Source organism: Mesoplodon mirus (genome assembly GCF_964341445.2).
Source record: "Mesoplodon mirus genome assembly, chromosome: 9".
Lineage (NCBI taxonomy): Eukaryota > Metazoa > Chordata > Mammalia > Artiodactyla > Ziphiidae > Mesoplodon > Mesoplodon mirus.
In genome coordinates this window covers 65,714,862-65,731,594 of record NC_138985.1, presented here as the reverse complement: position 1 = coordinate 65,731,594, position 16,733 = coordinate 65,714,862, and the positions used below count along the sequence as shown (strand labels likewise).

The window sequence follows — 16,733 nt, the reverse complement described above, 5'->3', positions numbered from 1 at the left end:
ACTTCCTTGCCCCTGGGGTTGGGTGCCTCCGAACGCTGGGGGTAGGTGTGTGTGGGGGGGAATCGGGAAATAAAAACGAGCGCCCCTTTCGACTACCCGCGAGGTCGACCCCAAAAGCGTTGGCCAGGGTTAGGTTGGTGGAGCGTGAAGTGTAATTTTTTGACTAGAAGTCGCTTCGGGTGTTTCCGGAAGGGGCCGAGTTGGTCCTCCGCGCAGAGGAGGAAGGGTGGGGGAAGGAAAAGGCAGTAGAGAAAGCTACTAGATTTTTTTTAAGACGGGGGTGGGGGGAGATTATCAAAGCGTTGCTATAAGGACCACCTCCGGGGTTGAGGGGGCTGGACCTCTGGGCTGAAGATTAAGCTCCTCCCAACAGCGTTAATTTTAAAATGCGCGACCGTTTCTCACCTGCCCTGCGCTAAGGCGGGGGCTGGACCCAGTTCCGAGAGTCAAATACGCAGAACTCGTGCCTTCCACATTCACAGAGCCCTTTTACGCAACTGACGTCAAGCACCACTACTGGCCGCAAGGGGGAGGGGCACGTACTTGGCGCAAGGAGGTAGAGCGTAGAGCGTTGCCGCCATTGGCGGCGGTTAGGGCGTTTACGCAACGGCCTGACGTAGGGGCGGACGCGTTAGTCGGGGGGAAGGTTCTAGAAAAGCGGCGGCAGCGGCTCTAGCGGCAGTAGCAGCAGCGCCGGGTCCAGAGTGGAGGTGCTCTTAGCGGCGTTGTTTCTCGACCAGCGGCAGTTCTCACTACAGCGCCAGGACGAGTCCGGTTCGTGTTCGTCCGCGGAGATCTCTCTCATCTCGCTCGGCTGCGGGAAATCGGGCTGAAGCGACTGAGTCCGCGATGGAGGTAACGGGTTTGAAATCAATGAGTTGTTGGAAAGGGCATGGCGAGGCCGTTGGCTCCTCATTGGAAGTCGGCCATCCGCCTCCGTGGGAGAGCGGCAGCGAAATTGGGCCACTTCAGAAGCGGCTGGTCTCAGGATATTTTTGAAGAGGGGTCGTTTAGTGTAGGCCTGATGGTACAGCGCTTTCCCCACCCTCAGTCTCCCGGCGCCATTTCCCTTTGCTGGGGGTGGGGGATGGGGAGCTTCCACATGGCGGACGCAGCCCCACTTTAGTGAAAATGGGGCGCGGAGGCAGGAATTCCTACTCCCTTTTTACAGCACGCTGGTTTGGGGACCCCGGCGTCTCCGCGCTTGAGCGTTTCGGCGGGCTTCGGGTCCTCGCGAGCGGGACTGCGGAGCTTCCCCTCCCCCCTCCCGGGAACCGGATTTGGCGGCCGCCATTTTCATTTCTCTCCTTCCTCGCAGTGTTTTCCTTTTAACTCTCTTAAGTTCAATTAGTTTTACTCTTTTAACAAAGAATAGAAGTGGTTAACTTTTTTTTTTTTTCGGACTGTTTTCATGCCGTTTCGAGGTCGACTCCGAGTGTGTTGTGAGCTCGGGTCTTTAAAGTCTTGCGCACCTCATTAGAGGCTCGCTCCCTTTCCCTCGATGAAATGGCGCCATTGCGTTCAGGAGCCGCACCGAAGGGCGGGGGGAGGGGGCGGCGTTCTCCAGGGCGGGTTCGCACGGCTTAGGAGGAGGTAAAACCGTATAGGGTGTCGGGCCCGGTTTAAGGCGAGCGGTAGTATGAAGACCACATTTTGTTTTCCAGCCTTTGTTTATTTGAGTAACGGTTTTATCTGGGTCTGCGGTAATTTTAAAAATGAACTTGAATCGTAGGAAAGTTTAGAAGAAGATTTAGAGCCATCGGCTTACTACCGACTATGTGGGAGGCCGTGGGGGAAGGAGGTCTGTAGGGGGGCGGCATTCCGGTTCAGAATCCTTTATTTTCCTGAAGGATTCTCTTTGAAACGAAGTATTTGTATTTTAAATATTATTTTTACTGGGAAATTTAATCTTTACTGGGCAACACCACAGGTATTTATTAGTGATAAGCTAGAAATCATGATGAAAATGAAATAAAAATGACTTTATAGTTGTACACTGGTTAAAGCATGGCTCAGTCCTTCAATGCGTGTGTTGCTATATACAAAACTTTTAGGCTGGTCCGCTGTGTGTTTGAACTTTGTCACTTGCTTTTCTCGTTTATGTTTGCAATCATGGTTGATGATTACATTGATAAGCATAAGGTCTCAAGCGAAGGGGGTCTACCTGGGTATTTTCCTTGACCCTAAGCACGCTTATAAAATAACTTTGTTTGTAATCGATAGTGGACAGCGGGTAAGTTTGGAAAATGAGGTAAGTAATGAGTTTTTGCCTTTGTTAGTGATTTGTAAAAGTTGTAGATGCATTTTTTAATCTAATTTATTTCGGTTTTAAAAGGCCTATTAACTGACAATATTTGGAGTAAATAAAATTTGCTTAAGAGTCCAAATATCAGTATGCTAAGTAACCTCTATAATTGTTTTTTAATTGTCTCAGGAGCTAGTTTGATAATTTGTTTTCAAAATTTTCAGAATCCTGAAAAGTTAACTATGTAGGGGAAAAACTGAATTGCTTATCGCTGTATTTTCTGAGTTGTTGGGAGAATGTCATGCATGGAGAGAGGAACTTCATAGAACTATGGGTTGAGAGTTGTAATGCTGTTTGATAAGTTGGTCACGGACATTGTGACTAACTTTCGTTTCTGAATATTCTTAGTTTTTTAACCTAGTCAACTGAAAACAATGACCCAGCCTGCCTTAACTCATAGCCCAAAATACAGAGCTGTTAATGCAACTTATTTGTTTGTAAGGATTGAGGTTTCAGCCCAGGCTCTTTTTCTTTTCACATGTGAAAGTTGTTTATGCTGTGTAATTTGCCAGAAGACCACTAAGTTCAACATGATGAAGTGTAAATTGTAGTACTTTGTAGCTACGGGATAGTCAGAGTGGTCATTTAAATATTTTTATGGTTTTGAAAAGTGAGATGATCACAGTGTCTTACTATGTTTCTGCTTTTATGCTCAGTCACGGTTCAGATTGTTTCTGTGTTGTCTACATGTCAAAAACTAGCTATGTTAAAACTTTTTAAAGTTTTATACCGTTAATTATGAAAGTTATTCTGCCTTGATCAGAAGAGAGGTAAATTGTAAGGATATTTTGGTACATATATTGAACACTTAATGTTTTCTGTAATGGAGAGTTGGTATATGGGGAGAGAATACTAGGTTTTTGAAAATTGCGTTACATTAGAATCACCACCAGAGGGAGCAATGAAGGGAAACTCACTTTTCAAATAACTGAATCCTGAAATAAATGGCAACTCTTGGTTATAAAAAGGCAACAATTTTCATATTTTAAAATTTTATATTTAAACGGAATATTTTAAAGTTCTCTGTTCTGGGTTATAGGATTGGATTCAGATTTTGATAAGAATCTTAGCGTTTCAGTCACCAGGGAGTAGATTTGCTCCTTTTTCTTCAGAAAGTTTTTTTTAACTAAGTTATGCTAGATTTGTTTAAAATAATTTAATGTGAAGTAAATTTAGATCAAGCGTTAATGATTTTGAAACGTGTGTAGTTCAGCTGAGGCAATTTTTTTGGTGTAACACAACTAATGCAGTTTAACATATGGTTTAAATTTGATGTAAGTTTTTTTTTTCCCCCCCCAGAAAACTTTAGAAACTGTTCCTTTGGAGAGGAAAAAGGTACTCTGCCAGCAGGTCACCTCATATTTAAGAATTTAATTTCCTGCATACAAAGAGAAAATGTAAATAAAAATTGAAATGATGTTTTCCTTTCCAGAGAGAAAAGGAACAATTCCGTAAACTCTTTATTGGTGGCTTGAGCTTTGAAACTACAGAAGAAAGTTTGAGGAACTACTACGAGCAATGGGGAAAACTTACAGATTGTGTGGTACGTTAAGTGTGGAAGTGCTTAGGGATAGTAGTCCTTCAAGTGTTGGGTTTCTCTGTTTAAAATGAGTGAATCATGGAGAAAATCACTTTAAAATTCATGTTCATTATTTTAAAATGCTGTAAGTGATGAGATTAAATAGTAACATCACTCCTTTGGATTTAAAGGTAATGAGGGATCCTGCAAGCAAAAGATCAAGAGGATTTGGTTTTGTAACTTTTTCATCCATGGCTGAGGTTGATGCTGCCATGGCTGCAAGACCTCATTCAATTGATGGGAGAGTGGTTGAGCCAAAACGTGCTGTTGCAAGAGAGGTGAGCAAATACATAACTTGTTTGTTCAAACAGTTTTGAGGAAAATTCCATTTCGCTCTTGCTCAAGATTAGAAAGTGACTTTTGAACAAAGTTATCTGTATTTAGCTCAAAGTGGTTTTGTTTCTTTAACAGAGCTTCGTTGGGTTTCTGTACTTAAAAGTTGTTTCAAAGACTAGGTTCTTATTCATAAGGTGCCTTAGTATTTGGTCATAGGATAGGAGCCATGTATGTTACTCAGGTAGTGTGCCTTCGTTCATGTTTGTGGTTTCTTCAGTCAGGATGATTTTTTCTGTTTCAGGAATCTGGAAAGCCAGGGGCTCATGTAACTGTGAAGAAGCTGTTTGTAGGTGGAATTAAAGAAGATACTGAGGAACATCATCTTAGAGATTACTTTGAGGAATATGGAAAAATTGATACCATTGAGATAATTACCGATAGGCAGTCTGGAAAGAAAAGAGGCTTTGGGTTTGTTACTTTTGATGACCATGATCCTGTGGATAAGATTGTGTGTAAGTGTCCATAAGTGCTAGGGGTGTGGCTCTTTCACATTTTAAGTTTTGAGTATGTTAACACCTAAAACTTTGTTAAAAAGTAAAGTTTAACTTGTAACTTAGTTAATATTATAGGATGCTGACTTAATGGATTCTGAACTTCTCATTACAGTGCAGAAATACCATACTATCAATGGTCATAATGCAGAAGTAAGGAAGGCTTTATCTAGACAAGAAATGCAGGAAGTCCAAAGTTCTAGAAGTGGAAGAGGAGGTAACTTCAATTCCATTTTTTTCTTAAGATTTATTTGTATAAGTGTTTGTTACTAACCAGGGTATTTATTGTAGGCAACTTTGGTTTTGGAGATTCTCGTGGTGGTGGTGGAAATTTTGGACCAGGACCAGGAAGTAACTTCAGAGGAGGATCTGGTAAGTCTGCCTTCTAAGTTTAGAAGGGTGAATGTGCTTGAAAACTATGAGTGAGTTTTAATTAGAATCTAGGAAATCCAGCCTAATTTTTAAAAAGTTATTCTTAAGATCTAATGTAGGTTCTGTCCTGATGGGATATTCTGATTTGGCTAGGCAAGAGGTAACATTTTAAAAGTCCTGTAGTTATAGTCAAGGACAAATAATTGCATAGATCCTTTATGGTTTTCAGTTTCTGGAAAAGTTAAGATAGTGCAGCCATCTTAAATTTATGAGGTATTCCTGAATAGTTGGTGGAAATATTGTAGAGGCTTATACGTGTAAGTTTGAAGAGGTCTGTGTCTTTGTTCTTTTGCTTTGGGCTTTATATGTAGGTTAATCTGAATTAATGTAGTGTGGTGCCAGCAGAAAAACTGCCTTTGTCCATTGTCATTCCTTTTTATAAATTAATATCTTAAGTGGAGGTTTGCCAAGTCCAAGCCCCAAATCAGGCAGTTATCCTGATGATGAAATTGAATCACATACTTTAGTGTATTTTTAACACTAAAATACAGCATAAAATACACAGTAACACCAGTGTACAGCATAAGGGGAATGAGTTCCTAATAACTCTCATTCATAGATACTAATAGATAACGTGGAGGAAGGGAGGGTAAGGAATTGAGTGGCATGAACCACAGGAAAATAATCATTTTTTTTTTTCCTGCCCTTAACAGATGGATATGGAAGTGGTCGTGGATTTGGGGATGGCTATAATGGGTATGGAGGAGGACCTGGAGGTCAGTTTCTTCTACGCGTCTTAAGATTTAATCCCACTGTGTGTTGTCCATTTTTGAGTGTATACGTGAAATTTTTCTTAATGTTTTACCTTTTGTAAAGGGATTAGGTGATAATGGTTCAGTTATTTGGATTTTTATTCTGATGTGCATCTTACCTGTTGTAAATTATAAAAGGAAAAATATGGTTGTAGGTGTTTGTGTACTCTTGCAAAATCAGTTGGGTAGATTTTAAATGAGAATTTAAAAATGCCATTTAAAGCTGTCCTGTTGTTTTTCAAGCAAGAGGATTAAAGATAGATGTGATACTTTGTATACTGTTTTCCTGAAAAAGTATAGAAAAGTGGTTATGAGCAAGATCAACATGTAAGGGGAATGTATATAAGAGCCTTGTGTTATCTTAGCTCTTACCAAGATGAGTCCAGGAGGATAATGTTCCAAAAGTCCCCGAAGGAACTTTTCCAAAACATACACAAGTGTGCTCCTGTGTCTAGCTAAGATGGTGAGCCACTGTTAAATATCAAGTGATATGTTTTGTTGAGGTACAGAAAAGAGTGATACTTGCTGACAAATGTCTTAATAGAAAGGAACAAGACATTGAAAACTGATCTAAATAATAGGCCTTATTTCTGGTTTTGCCCTCTTTAGGCATGACTTAGGAGTCACATAAGTCTCACTATTTCCAATATTGCTTTGAAATCCAAATATTGATTTGGTTTGAGAAAGATGAGTTTTTGTACTTACTGTGCAAGCAATCTGAGAAGACCAATTTAAGTTTAATTACATGCAAGTTTGCTAATTTCTGGTCCTCCCCCCATTTCTACTCAGGAGAAGGGTGGTGGGCATTTTATTTAAGAGACATGGTAATTCACAAGGAAACATGAGTTGGGAACTTAATGTTTTGGACCAGCAGGAAGATGTGGTACTTCTCCTTTGTTCTATTAGTCTACACATCTTGTCTGCCCCACCCCACCTACAACCTTACACAAAACATAAAAAGGATTTCAGGATACCTTGCAGAGAATCCATGATGTGTGTTTAGTTTTAGGGGAGACTTGTGGCATTATAGTTATTTGTTTCTAAAGGTTTTATCCAGTTGTTAGTGGGTAGGCATTCCCCACCCCCAACCGTTTACGAAGGTTGGATATCAGAATGTGCCCTTGAGGATTTTAGAGATTTTGTAGGACGAATATCTTACTTAAAAAATACGTGTTTTGGAAAGCTGGAAGTGGGTGTTCAAATGGCATTGAAAATATTAAGTAATTACTTAAAGGCTTATTTTATAATAGGTGGCAATTTTGGAGGTAGCCCTGGTTATGGAGGAGGAAGAGGAGGATATGGTGGTGGAGGACCTGGATATGGCAACCAGGGTGGGGGCTACGGAGGTGGTTATGACAACTATGGAGGAGGTAATAAATTCACCTGCATCTTTATGTGGGAATTTGGATTGGAATTAATGATTTTCAACACGTGAGATTTTTCATTTCATTGTTGATGGTTGTCTTTTTTAAAAAAATGTAGAATTGTAGATAGGTGTTTTGCATTTATTCTGATTTGTGGGGAATTTTAAGTACTTAGCATGTATCACTGGTTTAATATTTGGTTGTGTTATGGGGTTTATTGTACAGAAATTTCCCAATTTTTTACAGGAAATTATGGAAGTGGAAATTATAATGATTTTGGAAATTATAACCAGCAACCTTCTAACTACGGTCCAATGAAGAGTGGAAACTTTGGTGGTAGCAGAAACATGGGAGGACCATATGGTGGAGGTAATTTATTCGATTTTTCAAATTTGTGATGAAAATATTAAGTGTTGCATGACTTCGAAGAAAGATAACTTTCAAGTTTATTTATACTTTGGTAACACTTCCCATCAATTATTAAGAGTAAAATTTTGGGAAAATAAAAATGTAACATCACTGGGGGGGATTGTTGTGGTGGGGGTGGGATTTTCAGTGATATAAAATATTTTGGGGTTAGTGAAGTGGATTAGATGTTTTCAGTGGCTTTGGCTGATTAAGAAAAAGCCAGATAAAATTGCTGAGCGTATTGCAAGTGGTATAAATTTTGTATGACTCTCAGAAAGCTAATTTAGTAAATCTCAACTTTTCGTTCAGATCATTGTTGAGAGTCGTTAGTGGGACAGAAGTGTAGATTCTTTGTGTTTCTTAATGCTGGGTATACTTCCTTAAAACATCTTTTAAATGATCATGGAAGAGAGCTCTCTAAAGGAGTAGCAGTAGTAAAATGTTTTCAAGTTGATAGGAAAAAAATGAAAAATCTGTGAATCTGGATAATTTAATCTTCTGAGTTAACGAGGCTAAGGAGAAACAAGTAATGGTCTCTGATCTGCATGTTTTAAGGAGTGTATGGCTGTAAAATAAAATCAGCTGTAGAACTTGGGAAATCAAAATAAGTTTGCTTTCTCTTGTTCCAATAATTCTAGGAAACTATGGTCCAGGAGGCAGTGGAGGAAGTGGGGGTTATGGAGGGAGAAGCCGATATTGAGCTTCTTCCTATTTACCATGGGTAAGTAGCTTTTAAGTTTCACGTTATTAATGTCTTGGGAGACCTAGCTGCCAGGAGTTAAAGCTTTTTAGGATCATGTTATCTTTCCTTAAAATCTGGTTAGATGGATAATTTCATAACCTATTTTTTTTTTACTCTTTACTTCTGTTGAAACAGGCTTCACTGTATAAATAGGAGAGGATGAGAGCCCAGAGGTAACAGAACAGCTTCAGGTTATCGAAATAACAATGTTAAGGAAACTCTTATCTCAGTCATGCATAAATATGCAGTGATATGGCAGAAGACACCAGAGCAGATGCAGAGAGCCATTTTGTGAATGGATTGGATTATTTAATAACATTACCTTACTGTGGAGGAAGGATTGTAAAAAAAAAAAAAATGCCTTTGAGACAGTTTCTTAGCTTTTTAATTGTTGTTTCTTTCTAGTGGTCTTTGTAAGAGTGTAGAAGCATTCCTTCTTTGATAATGTTAAATTTGTAAGTTTCAGGTGACATGTGAAACCTTTTTTAAGATTTTTCTCAAAGTTTTGAAAAGCTATTAGCCAGGATCATGGTGTAATAAGACTTAACGTTTTTCCTTTAAAAAAAATTTAAGTGCGTGTGTAGAGTTAAGAAGCTGTTGTACATTTATGATTTAATAAAATAATTCTAAAGGAAATTGTGTAATTATAGACTTTTTATTTTAAATAAGTTAAGGAGTGGGTAGTATAATTAAGGTCCGTTGCAAAGCTGTTGTTATACTTGTGTAAGATAAATGCTGGTCAGATATAAGTGTGTTGTCTGCAATTCATCAGGATTAAATTATCTAGATAACTTAAGGGATATCTCTGCAAGGAGAAACACCTTTTTAGATCTTTTAGATGCTGCTTCTTCAATGCAAGGAAAGGAAATAACCCCAGCGAGGTACTCTTCAGGGATACAGGTCTAGTACAAGAGAACTCTTGACGGCTACTAAGTTCAGCCAGTCTTAAGAAACTGTGCTGTTTCTACAAAGCTTTAACTACAGTAGTTTATAAGGATGCCAACGAAAGCTGAGGGTGTAGAGCAAAATAGTTCTAAGCTTCAGTTAAACTTCTTTAGGTAAGATCTCATTTACTTTTCCTTTCTTAATTTTCCTCCCCAAAAGATAAACTAATACTCTTTAATGGTCTTTCAGTATAGTGGTTCTCATGTAGTTTAACATAGCTATAAATTGAGTTTAACAATTTATAAACTCAAGAGAATAATTTTATAAACCCTGTTTTCCAATCTGTCATTTACTTAAATTATTTTGGTTGTTTTTTTCCCCCTTTTTTTCCTTCTTTCCCATCCCCCTCCCCCTCTATGAAGATTCAGGTGCTTAACATATCATTTTTTTCCCTGCTGGAATTTTAGCATTGATATGAACCATGGACAAGTATATTCTGCTGCCACAAAGACTGTAAAGTGCTTCATTTCAACAGCTGAGGCAAGCCAAGTGATCATTAATAAAGCTTTTCTTGGTTCCTTCAGTGGTGTTGGTAGTGAAATGGTAGGTAAAAGTTAGGCTGCAAGTTGAATGAATCATGAAATTTCCCATCGTTACACCCTTGTGTATTCACATTTCTTGGATCAAGTGTTTTGAGTGAACTAGGGGTTTTTTTTTTTATTAAAAATAAAGACGTGTTGTTCTGTTATTTTGATACGGTTCTAGCTTTACATGCTTATCAGGATCAGGCTAAGGAGAAGGTAGGGCAAGATGGTTAAATCTACTTTCAGATAATTTATATTTATGAATAAAAGTGTCTACATTATAAATCTTGTAAGTATCCAATTCTAAATACTTAGGTTTAAATGTGGTAATTCTTTCCCAATCCCTAACCTATAGGAGAGACATAGGTTGGCTGCTGAAGTTTCATTTCTTAGATGTCATCAGAGATTGATTGCCTGGCTTTATTGCCTTTTCAGGAATGTGATAATCAGGGCATATTCTACTGTATGCACCTGTGAGTCTTCTTTGATCCTAAGACCACCACTGAAATTATTTAGGTTCTTTGGACAAACATGATAAACTTCTTCAGATACTTTTTTTTTCCTTTGGCAGGAAGGTGTCTTGCTGCAGGTAACTAATGAAGAAGTGGTCAACCACAGAATCTTCAAGAAATAAGAAATTCTGTACCATCTGAAAGTAGTTCTTGTTGGTGCCTTCATTTTAAAAAGCACTCTTTAAGATTAAAGGGAAATGTTTTCTGATAAAATAACAGACTTCATTTAGTACAGGTTCTTAATATAAAACAATTACAAATTAAGTATTGTTTGTAACGGAGTAACATCAGATCAGCTAGAGAGAGAAATGTATCGTGTTTTGAATTAGGTTTTGTGAGTAGACAGATTAAAATTCTATTTTAAATATAAAGTTTATTAAAATAAATACTTTTGTATTCAAATACTTGGTGTAATGTTTACACATAAAATGTGAATCTTGTTCTATGAACATTAAGTTGTCTAAAGGATTGCCATCCACTAGATTTCTAAAGCAGTTTCACAAAGCAATGCATATTGCCATTTTCCTTTCAATATGGATAGACAAACGAGAAAAGCACTGTGGACATTATTGGCTGTCCCTAATAAAATGCCATTCTTTATACACTGTATATTCAGCGTTTGAATAATGCTACAGATTTCTGGCTTTGCCTTGTATGTTTAACATTGCTGGTGGTGTTTTTAAAGTCATTACAGATTCTAACCAGCTAAAGTGGTCCAACCAAGCTTAAGTGGCTATGCAAAAGGCACTGAGACAAAATCTGTCATTTCTCTCAAATGTGAATTAGCTCTGTTTCGTTATACACTTAGTATCAGGTGGTTGTCTTAAAGGGTTAAACATGGTGGATAAAATTTAATAGCAAGCAGTGAGTTTCTTACTTGGATGTTCACCTGAAATGAAAAACCAGAAAAATAGGGGACAAAGAGTAAAGGTTGACTTGTTCTAACTATTTCTTTTGGTTTTGATACGAGGTATCTCACAGGTAAGTCAAACTAATGAAGGCTAACGGAAGATGAGCTTTGCGTCCATTGTCAGCTATAAATTTGTTTACATTTGGCTGTGGATTTACTAGGAAAAAATAATTCTTAATGTCTTAAAAATGTCTAGCTCTACAAAGAAGTTAACTTTTGAAGATAAATCAAGTTGGTATAATACAACCCTAAAATACCCAGCGTTTAACACCAGCACAAATAGGGGAAGACATCTGTATTACGTATTAATGGGGCAAAATGACCTAGCTTATTGAAACATGCAATAGGTAATGTTGAGTATTTTGTGTGTGTGTATGTTGTGTGTGTTGAGCTGCTAATTTTCTTTTTAACGACGTTTTTGTTCTAAAAGGGAATATTTTAAAGAACTGTTACATTTTCACTTCACTGTTTTTGTAGGTCAGCAATTTGGAAGCAGCTTAGCTGTGCGATTTCTAGCTGAAGCTTAGGGTTGTATGTAAGTCAGGGAAAACATGACTGGGGCTGGAATATTTGAATCCAAAATGGCCTACTGACAGGACTGAAGGTTGGTACTGGCTATTTCCTTTACCCATAGTGAAGCAACAAAAGAATCCTCAAAATACAACCAGTGTTTTTTGTAAGTTATTTTGTGATCACAGTGTGGGAGGGGAGGGTTTTAATCACATGACGACCAAAAAGCAAGAGTTATTGGGAGCCATCTTGGAGGATGGTTCCCGTACCTGGAGTGTTTTCCTCTTTGGTAAAAGTTTTTGAAACTAGATCTTCTGTGTGGTTTTCAATATTGCGATTAAGTGCGTGAGCATGTTAAAGTTGGTCTGAAGTGATTCTTAATATTTAAAAGTACTGAGGCAATTAAGGGAGGCTTTAAAAGAATCATGTCTTGGTTCCTTAGTAATGACAATTACTAGTTCAAACGTGTGTGTGGATATGTGTGGTGCCTTTGCAGAAGGTAGAAAACATCACTAATCTCAATATACCCAAAGTGCGTGTGTATGTTGTGGCTTAGTTATATTTTAAATCAGTCTAAAGTTTGGAACAAATATTCTCAGGTGGTATACCCAATGTTGGTTTTTTTTGTTTTTTTTTTTGCGGTACGCGGGCCTCTCACTGTTGTGGCCTCTCCCGTTGCAGAGCACAGGCTCTGGACGCGCAGGCTCAGCGGCCGTGGCTCACGGGCCCAGCCGCTCTGTGGCATGTGGGACCTTCCTGGACCAGGGAACGAACCCGTGTCCCCTGCATCAGCAGGTGGACTCTCAACCACTGCGCCACCAGGGAAGTCCCCCTACCCAGTGATTTCAATGTTGCTCTGCTATTACTGCAACTAAAGTATTTAAGTGAAAAATATTTAAATTATTAAGCACTAATATGTATTCCATAGGATGACTTTGTTGTTCACTTTGTTGTTCTGGCAGCTGGGCTGACTTCTTAACTGCTCCTGTATTCTAAAGGTCAGTGCTGAACTGGAGCCAGCCTAGAAATGGAACCCAGATAGACAAATCTTACTGAGCACACGTTGCTTGAAGATTACACGCAATAGTTCTAATTTCCCTGTGAGGATTTCATCATGGCCTGTTGTTAGCTATCAAAAGGAAATAAGGTTTTAATAGGAAAAGGACAAATGAGATGCTGAGCGCCTGTCGGAACCAGATTTTACTTTTAATTTTCAACTGATGTAATTCTATGACAAAGGGGTTATTTCAGGAGTAACTATTTTCTATAGGTAAGGAAAGTGAGACTACTTTTATGTTGGGAGTAGTTAAAAATGAAATGTAAGTTTGGGCCAGTCACTGAAATCGGGAGGGAAAATGATGCCTAGCAAAAAACATGCTTCAAAGAGGCTGAAGGCCAATTATACAGACTACCAGATTTATAGGTGTAAACACTGCTGATCTTACCTAGTTCTGTGGGTCCTTTTGCGGCTACAGTCTGTATTTAAAACCCCAAATACCTGGAGACAGTTGGGAACTTAAGTTTATCATCCCCCTAACCTTGATTGCTGGAACTGTTTCTCAATTCAAGTAAGTCTTGACTGTTATCCATGTCTTGTTCAGATTAGCTTAAGTCTGATTTCACTATTGAAGGAATGGACCAGATAGCTAACAGCCGTTCAACAGTCACAGTAAAATTAAAATGCATATGGCTTTCATTAGAACTTGACATTTTGATCTGTTTATAAAAGCTTGAGAATCAAATTTTCTCAACACACCACCTATTATTCCTTTCAACCGATATAAAACCTGGCATTTTTAAAAAAAAAAAAGACTATTGAACTAACAGAAATAGTCAATCTTGGTGTATCTTAATCTGTAAGTGCTTAGGCTAAAATAGTGGTGTGAAATTTTCACTGCTGACATCAATGATGGAGAGTAAGCAGCTTCAGCACTACTGAAGAGCAGTGTAGTATTTGTACAAAGTGTCCAGAAACTGGCTGGTGAAAGCTGCATTCGTTGACCTTTGGTCACAGTGCACCAAATATCTCATGGATCTCAAAATTTCAGTTGCTGTGAATGTTTTGAATCCCAGCCGTTTCTGCCGTGCGCCTCTTTTTTGCCCATTTGATGTTCTTGATATTTTCAGGGATTGGGGAGAATGCTGAGCCTGACGAGCAAGCACTGAAATTGAGCATTCGGGATACCTGCAGTTTCAAAACTTACAATTGGTTGTGGCATTTTACATTGTATGTAGACTTGAAAGAACGTGCCTTGAAGCTCTATTTAAGAAGCTAAGACATTTGAGGTGGGCTTCCTTGCAAAAAGCCAGGCTGTCACCATTGAAAAAGTGGTTATTGCACAAAACTGGTCAGAAGAGTGAAACTTGCATCTAGAAGCCTTTTGCTAGCTACTATGTGGGGCTTGAAACAAATTCCTAGCTCCAATTTAAAGTATAAAGGTTTACTATAAAAACCCACACCCTACATTTCTGTAACCCAAAATAACTTTGACTTGTGACATTTGTTTTTGGGCAATTATTCTAACCGCAGAAAACATCTGACACCCCTGATTCTTCTAATTTTGAAATTAGACTAACAGTATTCATGTTAATGTTCTCAAACCTTGACAGGGCAGTTGTTTTCAGAAAATTCTTGAGGTTTCATTTCAAGTGCCATTTCTATTGTCCTTTTTATCAAATGGCTGTCTTTTTGCCTCTTTAAATATCTTTCATTTTGCTTCAGTATTTTCATTTCTTTGCAAAGTCTGTGCTTCTCATCCCTTAGTGGTGGTCTGCGTTCTTGTATGGCCTCCTGTACATGCTTGATTAAATCCATATTTAAGCAAGTTGGGGTTTTTTTGGTGTGAGCTGTCCGTGTTCCAGATGTGGAGCTATGCCTACGGGCTGGCTTTACTGCCAGGGAATTAGTCATATTTCTGTATATGCAGGCAACTCTAGTTATGGGAGGGAGGGGAGGCTCTTTGTCCTCAGGTGTTAAAGCCTAATGCAGTAATGTTTTGTTTGGGCATCCTGGTGGTGGTGTAGAGCCTGGTCTGTTTCATGTCATGTTTTATGTGTTAGGTCTAGGGGGGAATTTCGCTTGTCAGTTCAGTGTTGACTATATTCGGTTTGACTTGAGTTAACACTATGCTGTCTGATTTGCTAGATACTCACCTGGTGTTTTTAAATGTGGGTATTTTGAAAGAGAAGTTTGCTTAGGATTTCTGTATAAAAGGGGAGAAAGTACTTTATAAAATCAAATGCAAAATTTATTTCCACAGAAAAAGCTACTACATAAGTTTCCATCAATTAAGCTAAAACAGTTCTTGAAAACTCTAAATGTTTTGAAATGGCTAGTGAAAAGACAGTTACCAAGTTTTCACGTCACCCTATTTCTACATACTATTAGGAGTTCTTGAAACATTGGCTTCAGCCCCCCAGTCTGATATTGAAGTCCTAAACTGGTCCATATAAGCTTCAAAATGTAGCCTTAACTGAGTGATTCAAGTAACAGTAGATAACACTTGAGCTAAACTTTGAAGCAGATTCAATGGTTTTTTAATCAGTTTCTGAACATTACGACTTTATGCATATGGATGGAATCCATCTTCAATTTCTTCTCTCACTTTTTCGTTTTCCTTTTTGGTTTTCCTTTTTTTGGCCTGGGGTCACCAATTCCTTGGGTACAATCAAAACACTTCCATCACGGCTGCACTGAAGAGCATACTGGTTTGGATTGACTGGCCTACCTTCATCATCTCTTAACCTACTAAAAACATCATGATAGAGATCGTGCAGTTTCTGTTTCATTATATTTATAGCTTTGTGACAGTGGGATCGCTCTCTCTTAAGAGTTTCCTTCTTTGCTTGCAAGTTACATACATCATCTTCCAGATTCAAAATTAAATCCAGTTTGCGCCTACGGCAGTTCTGAGCAGCAACTTTATTCCTCCCTCTTCGTCTGATATCACGGATGAGCGACACTTGAAAATCTGTCAGATAGTACCTGCTTAGCATGCTGTTGAAAGAATCTACAGGCATCTGGACAATTTCATCCACAGAAAAAGGGATGTGCAGAGCTTTAGCACGCCGTTCATCACGGCTTAAGTTTCTGTCTGTGTCATTGAGGTACCCATGCCTTATTTTCTGTGACTTCCCAGGCCATGAAAAAGATTCATAAGTGGATTCTAGTGCACTTGGCTGTAAGTGGTAAGTGTGGTTATGTAATACGGGTTGAAATGCAAGGTCCCCATGAAAACGAGAGTCACTACTGTGATCCATGTGACAAAGTTTAGTGGGCTCTGGGTAGCAGCCTCCTACAGCCCCTTCTAAGTCACGGTGGGAAAGAGATTCAAGGTCACTACTAGAACGTGAAGCACCTTCACATATAGAGCGTGAGGAGTTGGTGACAGAGGTGCTATTGTGGCTTGAGTTTAAGGAAAGCCCAGAATCAGAATCTGGTTCTTCAAAAAGCTGAGAAACTTCCATTGGATCAAAACCTTCTTCTGTGGCCAAAGACATTAAATTTATGTCATCAAATATGTTTATATCAAGGTCATACAGAAGGTCTTGGTTTGTTAGATTCCTCATCTGATTGTCAAATGGAAGAAATCCTGTCAAATTAGTTCCAGAAAGGGTCTGTTCAGGATTGCTAAGAGGAGAATTTAACTGCAGAAATAGTTCTTGTGGCTGTGAAGTCCTTGCTACTGGATCCCTTCTAAATGTATTCTCAGGACACAACAACATGGCCTCATGGAGATTTACATCGTGACTTACAGCCTGGCTAAAATTTGCATTATAATGTGTAGGAGGATTCATGCCATCATTGATACTTCCTGGGAGAGGACTGTCTCCCAGTGAGATGCCCTGAAAAAGGAAAGGGAAAAAAGTACTATATAAATAACAAAACTAGTACCTAATACAATACTACTTGTTCCTCTCTTG

General features: G+C 38.7%; 2 protein-coding genes across 8 annotated transcripts in view; one reads left to right on the top strand and one right to left on the bottom strand.

Annotated features, from left to right (window-relative positions):
* Nucleotides 1–638: 638 nt before the first annotated feature.
* HNRNPA2B1 (heterogeneous nuclear ribonucleoprotein A2/B1) lies at nucleotides 639–10,999 on the top strand. Of its 7 annotated transcripts, none has more exons than XR_014295000.1 (14): nucleotides 640–855; nucleotides 3,605–3,640; nucleotides 3,738–3,848; nucleotides 4,016–4,162; nucleotides 4,462–4,672; nucleotides 4,827–4,928; nucleotides 5,003–5,083; nucleotides 5,797–5,859; nucleotides 7,146–7,265; nucleotides 7,506–7,628; nucleotides 8,306–8,388; nucleotides 8,545–9,467; nucleotides 9,762–9,834; nucleotides 10,450–10,999. XR_014295000.1 is itself a non-coding variant. In XM_082632542.1 (12 exons), the coding sequence occupies exons 1-11, from the start codon at nucleotides 850–852 to the stop codon at nucleotides 8,365–8,367; spliced, it is 1,062 nt and encodes a 353-aa protein (XP_082488668.1). In that variant the 5' UTR covers nucleotides 640–849; the 3' UTR covers nucleotides 8,368–8,388; nucleotides 10,450–10,999. The 7 variants fall into 7 exon arrangements, 1 of the variants encoding a protein (XP_082488668.1); XR_014295001.1 differs by having other exon boundaries at nucleotides 9,762–9,897; XR_014294997.1 differs by lacking the exon at nucleotides 8,545–9,467 and having other exon boundaries at nucleotides 639–855.
* Nucleotides 11,000–13,614: 2,615 nt separating this feature from the next.
* Nucleotides 13,615–16,733, bottom strand: part of NFE2L3 (NFE2 like bZIP transcription factor 3) — a 31,230-nt gene continuing 28,111 nt past the window's right edge. The window contains exon 4 of the mRNA XM_082632554.1: nucleotides 13,615–16,655. Within this exon, the coding sequence (XP_082488680.1) occupies nucleotides 15,399–16,655 (1,257 nt within the window). The 3' untranslated portion in view covers nucleotides 13,615–15,398. The remainder of the gene's footprint in view (nucleotides 16,656–16,733) is intronic.

Excerpts from the sequence above, each read along its gene's own strand:
- HNRNPA2B1 (XM_082632542.1), top strand. Across the intron at positions 4,673-4,826 it reads TCCTGTGGATAAGATTGTGT|TGCAGAAATACCATACTATC; the intron begins GTAAGTGTCCAT and ends TTCTCATTACAG. Across the intron at positions 7,629-8,305 it reads GGGAGGACCATATGGTGGAG|GAAACTATGGTCCAGGAGGC; the intron begins GTAATTTATTCG and ends CAATAATTCTAG.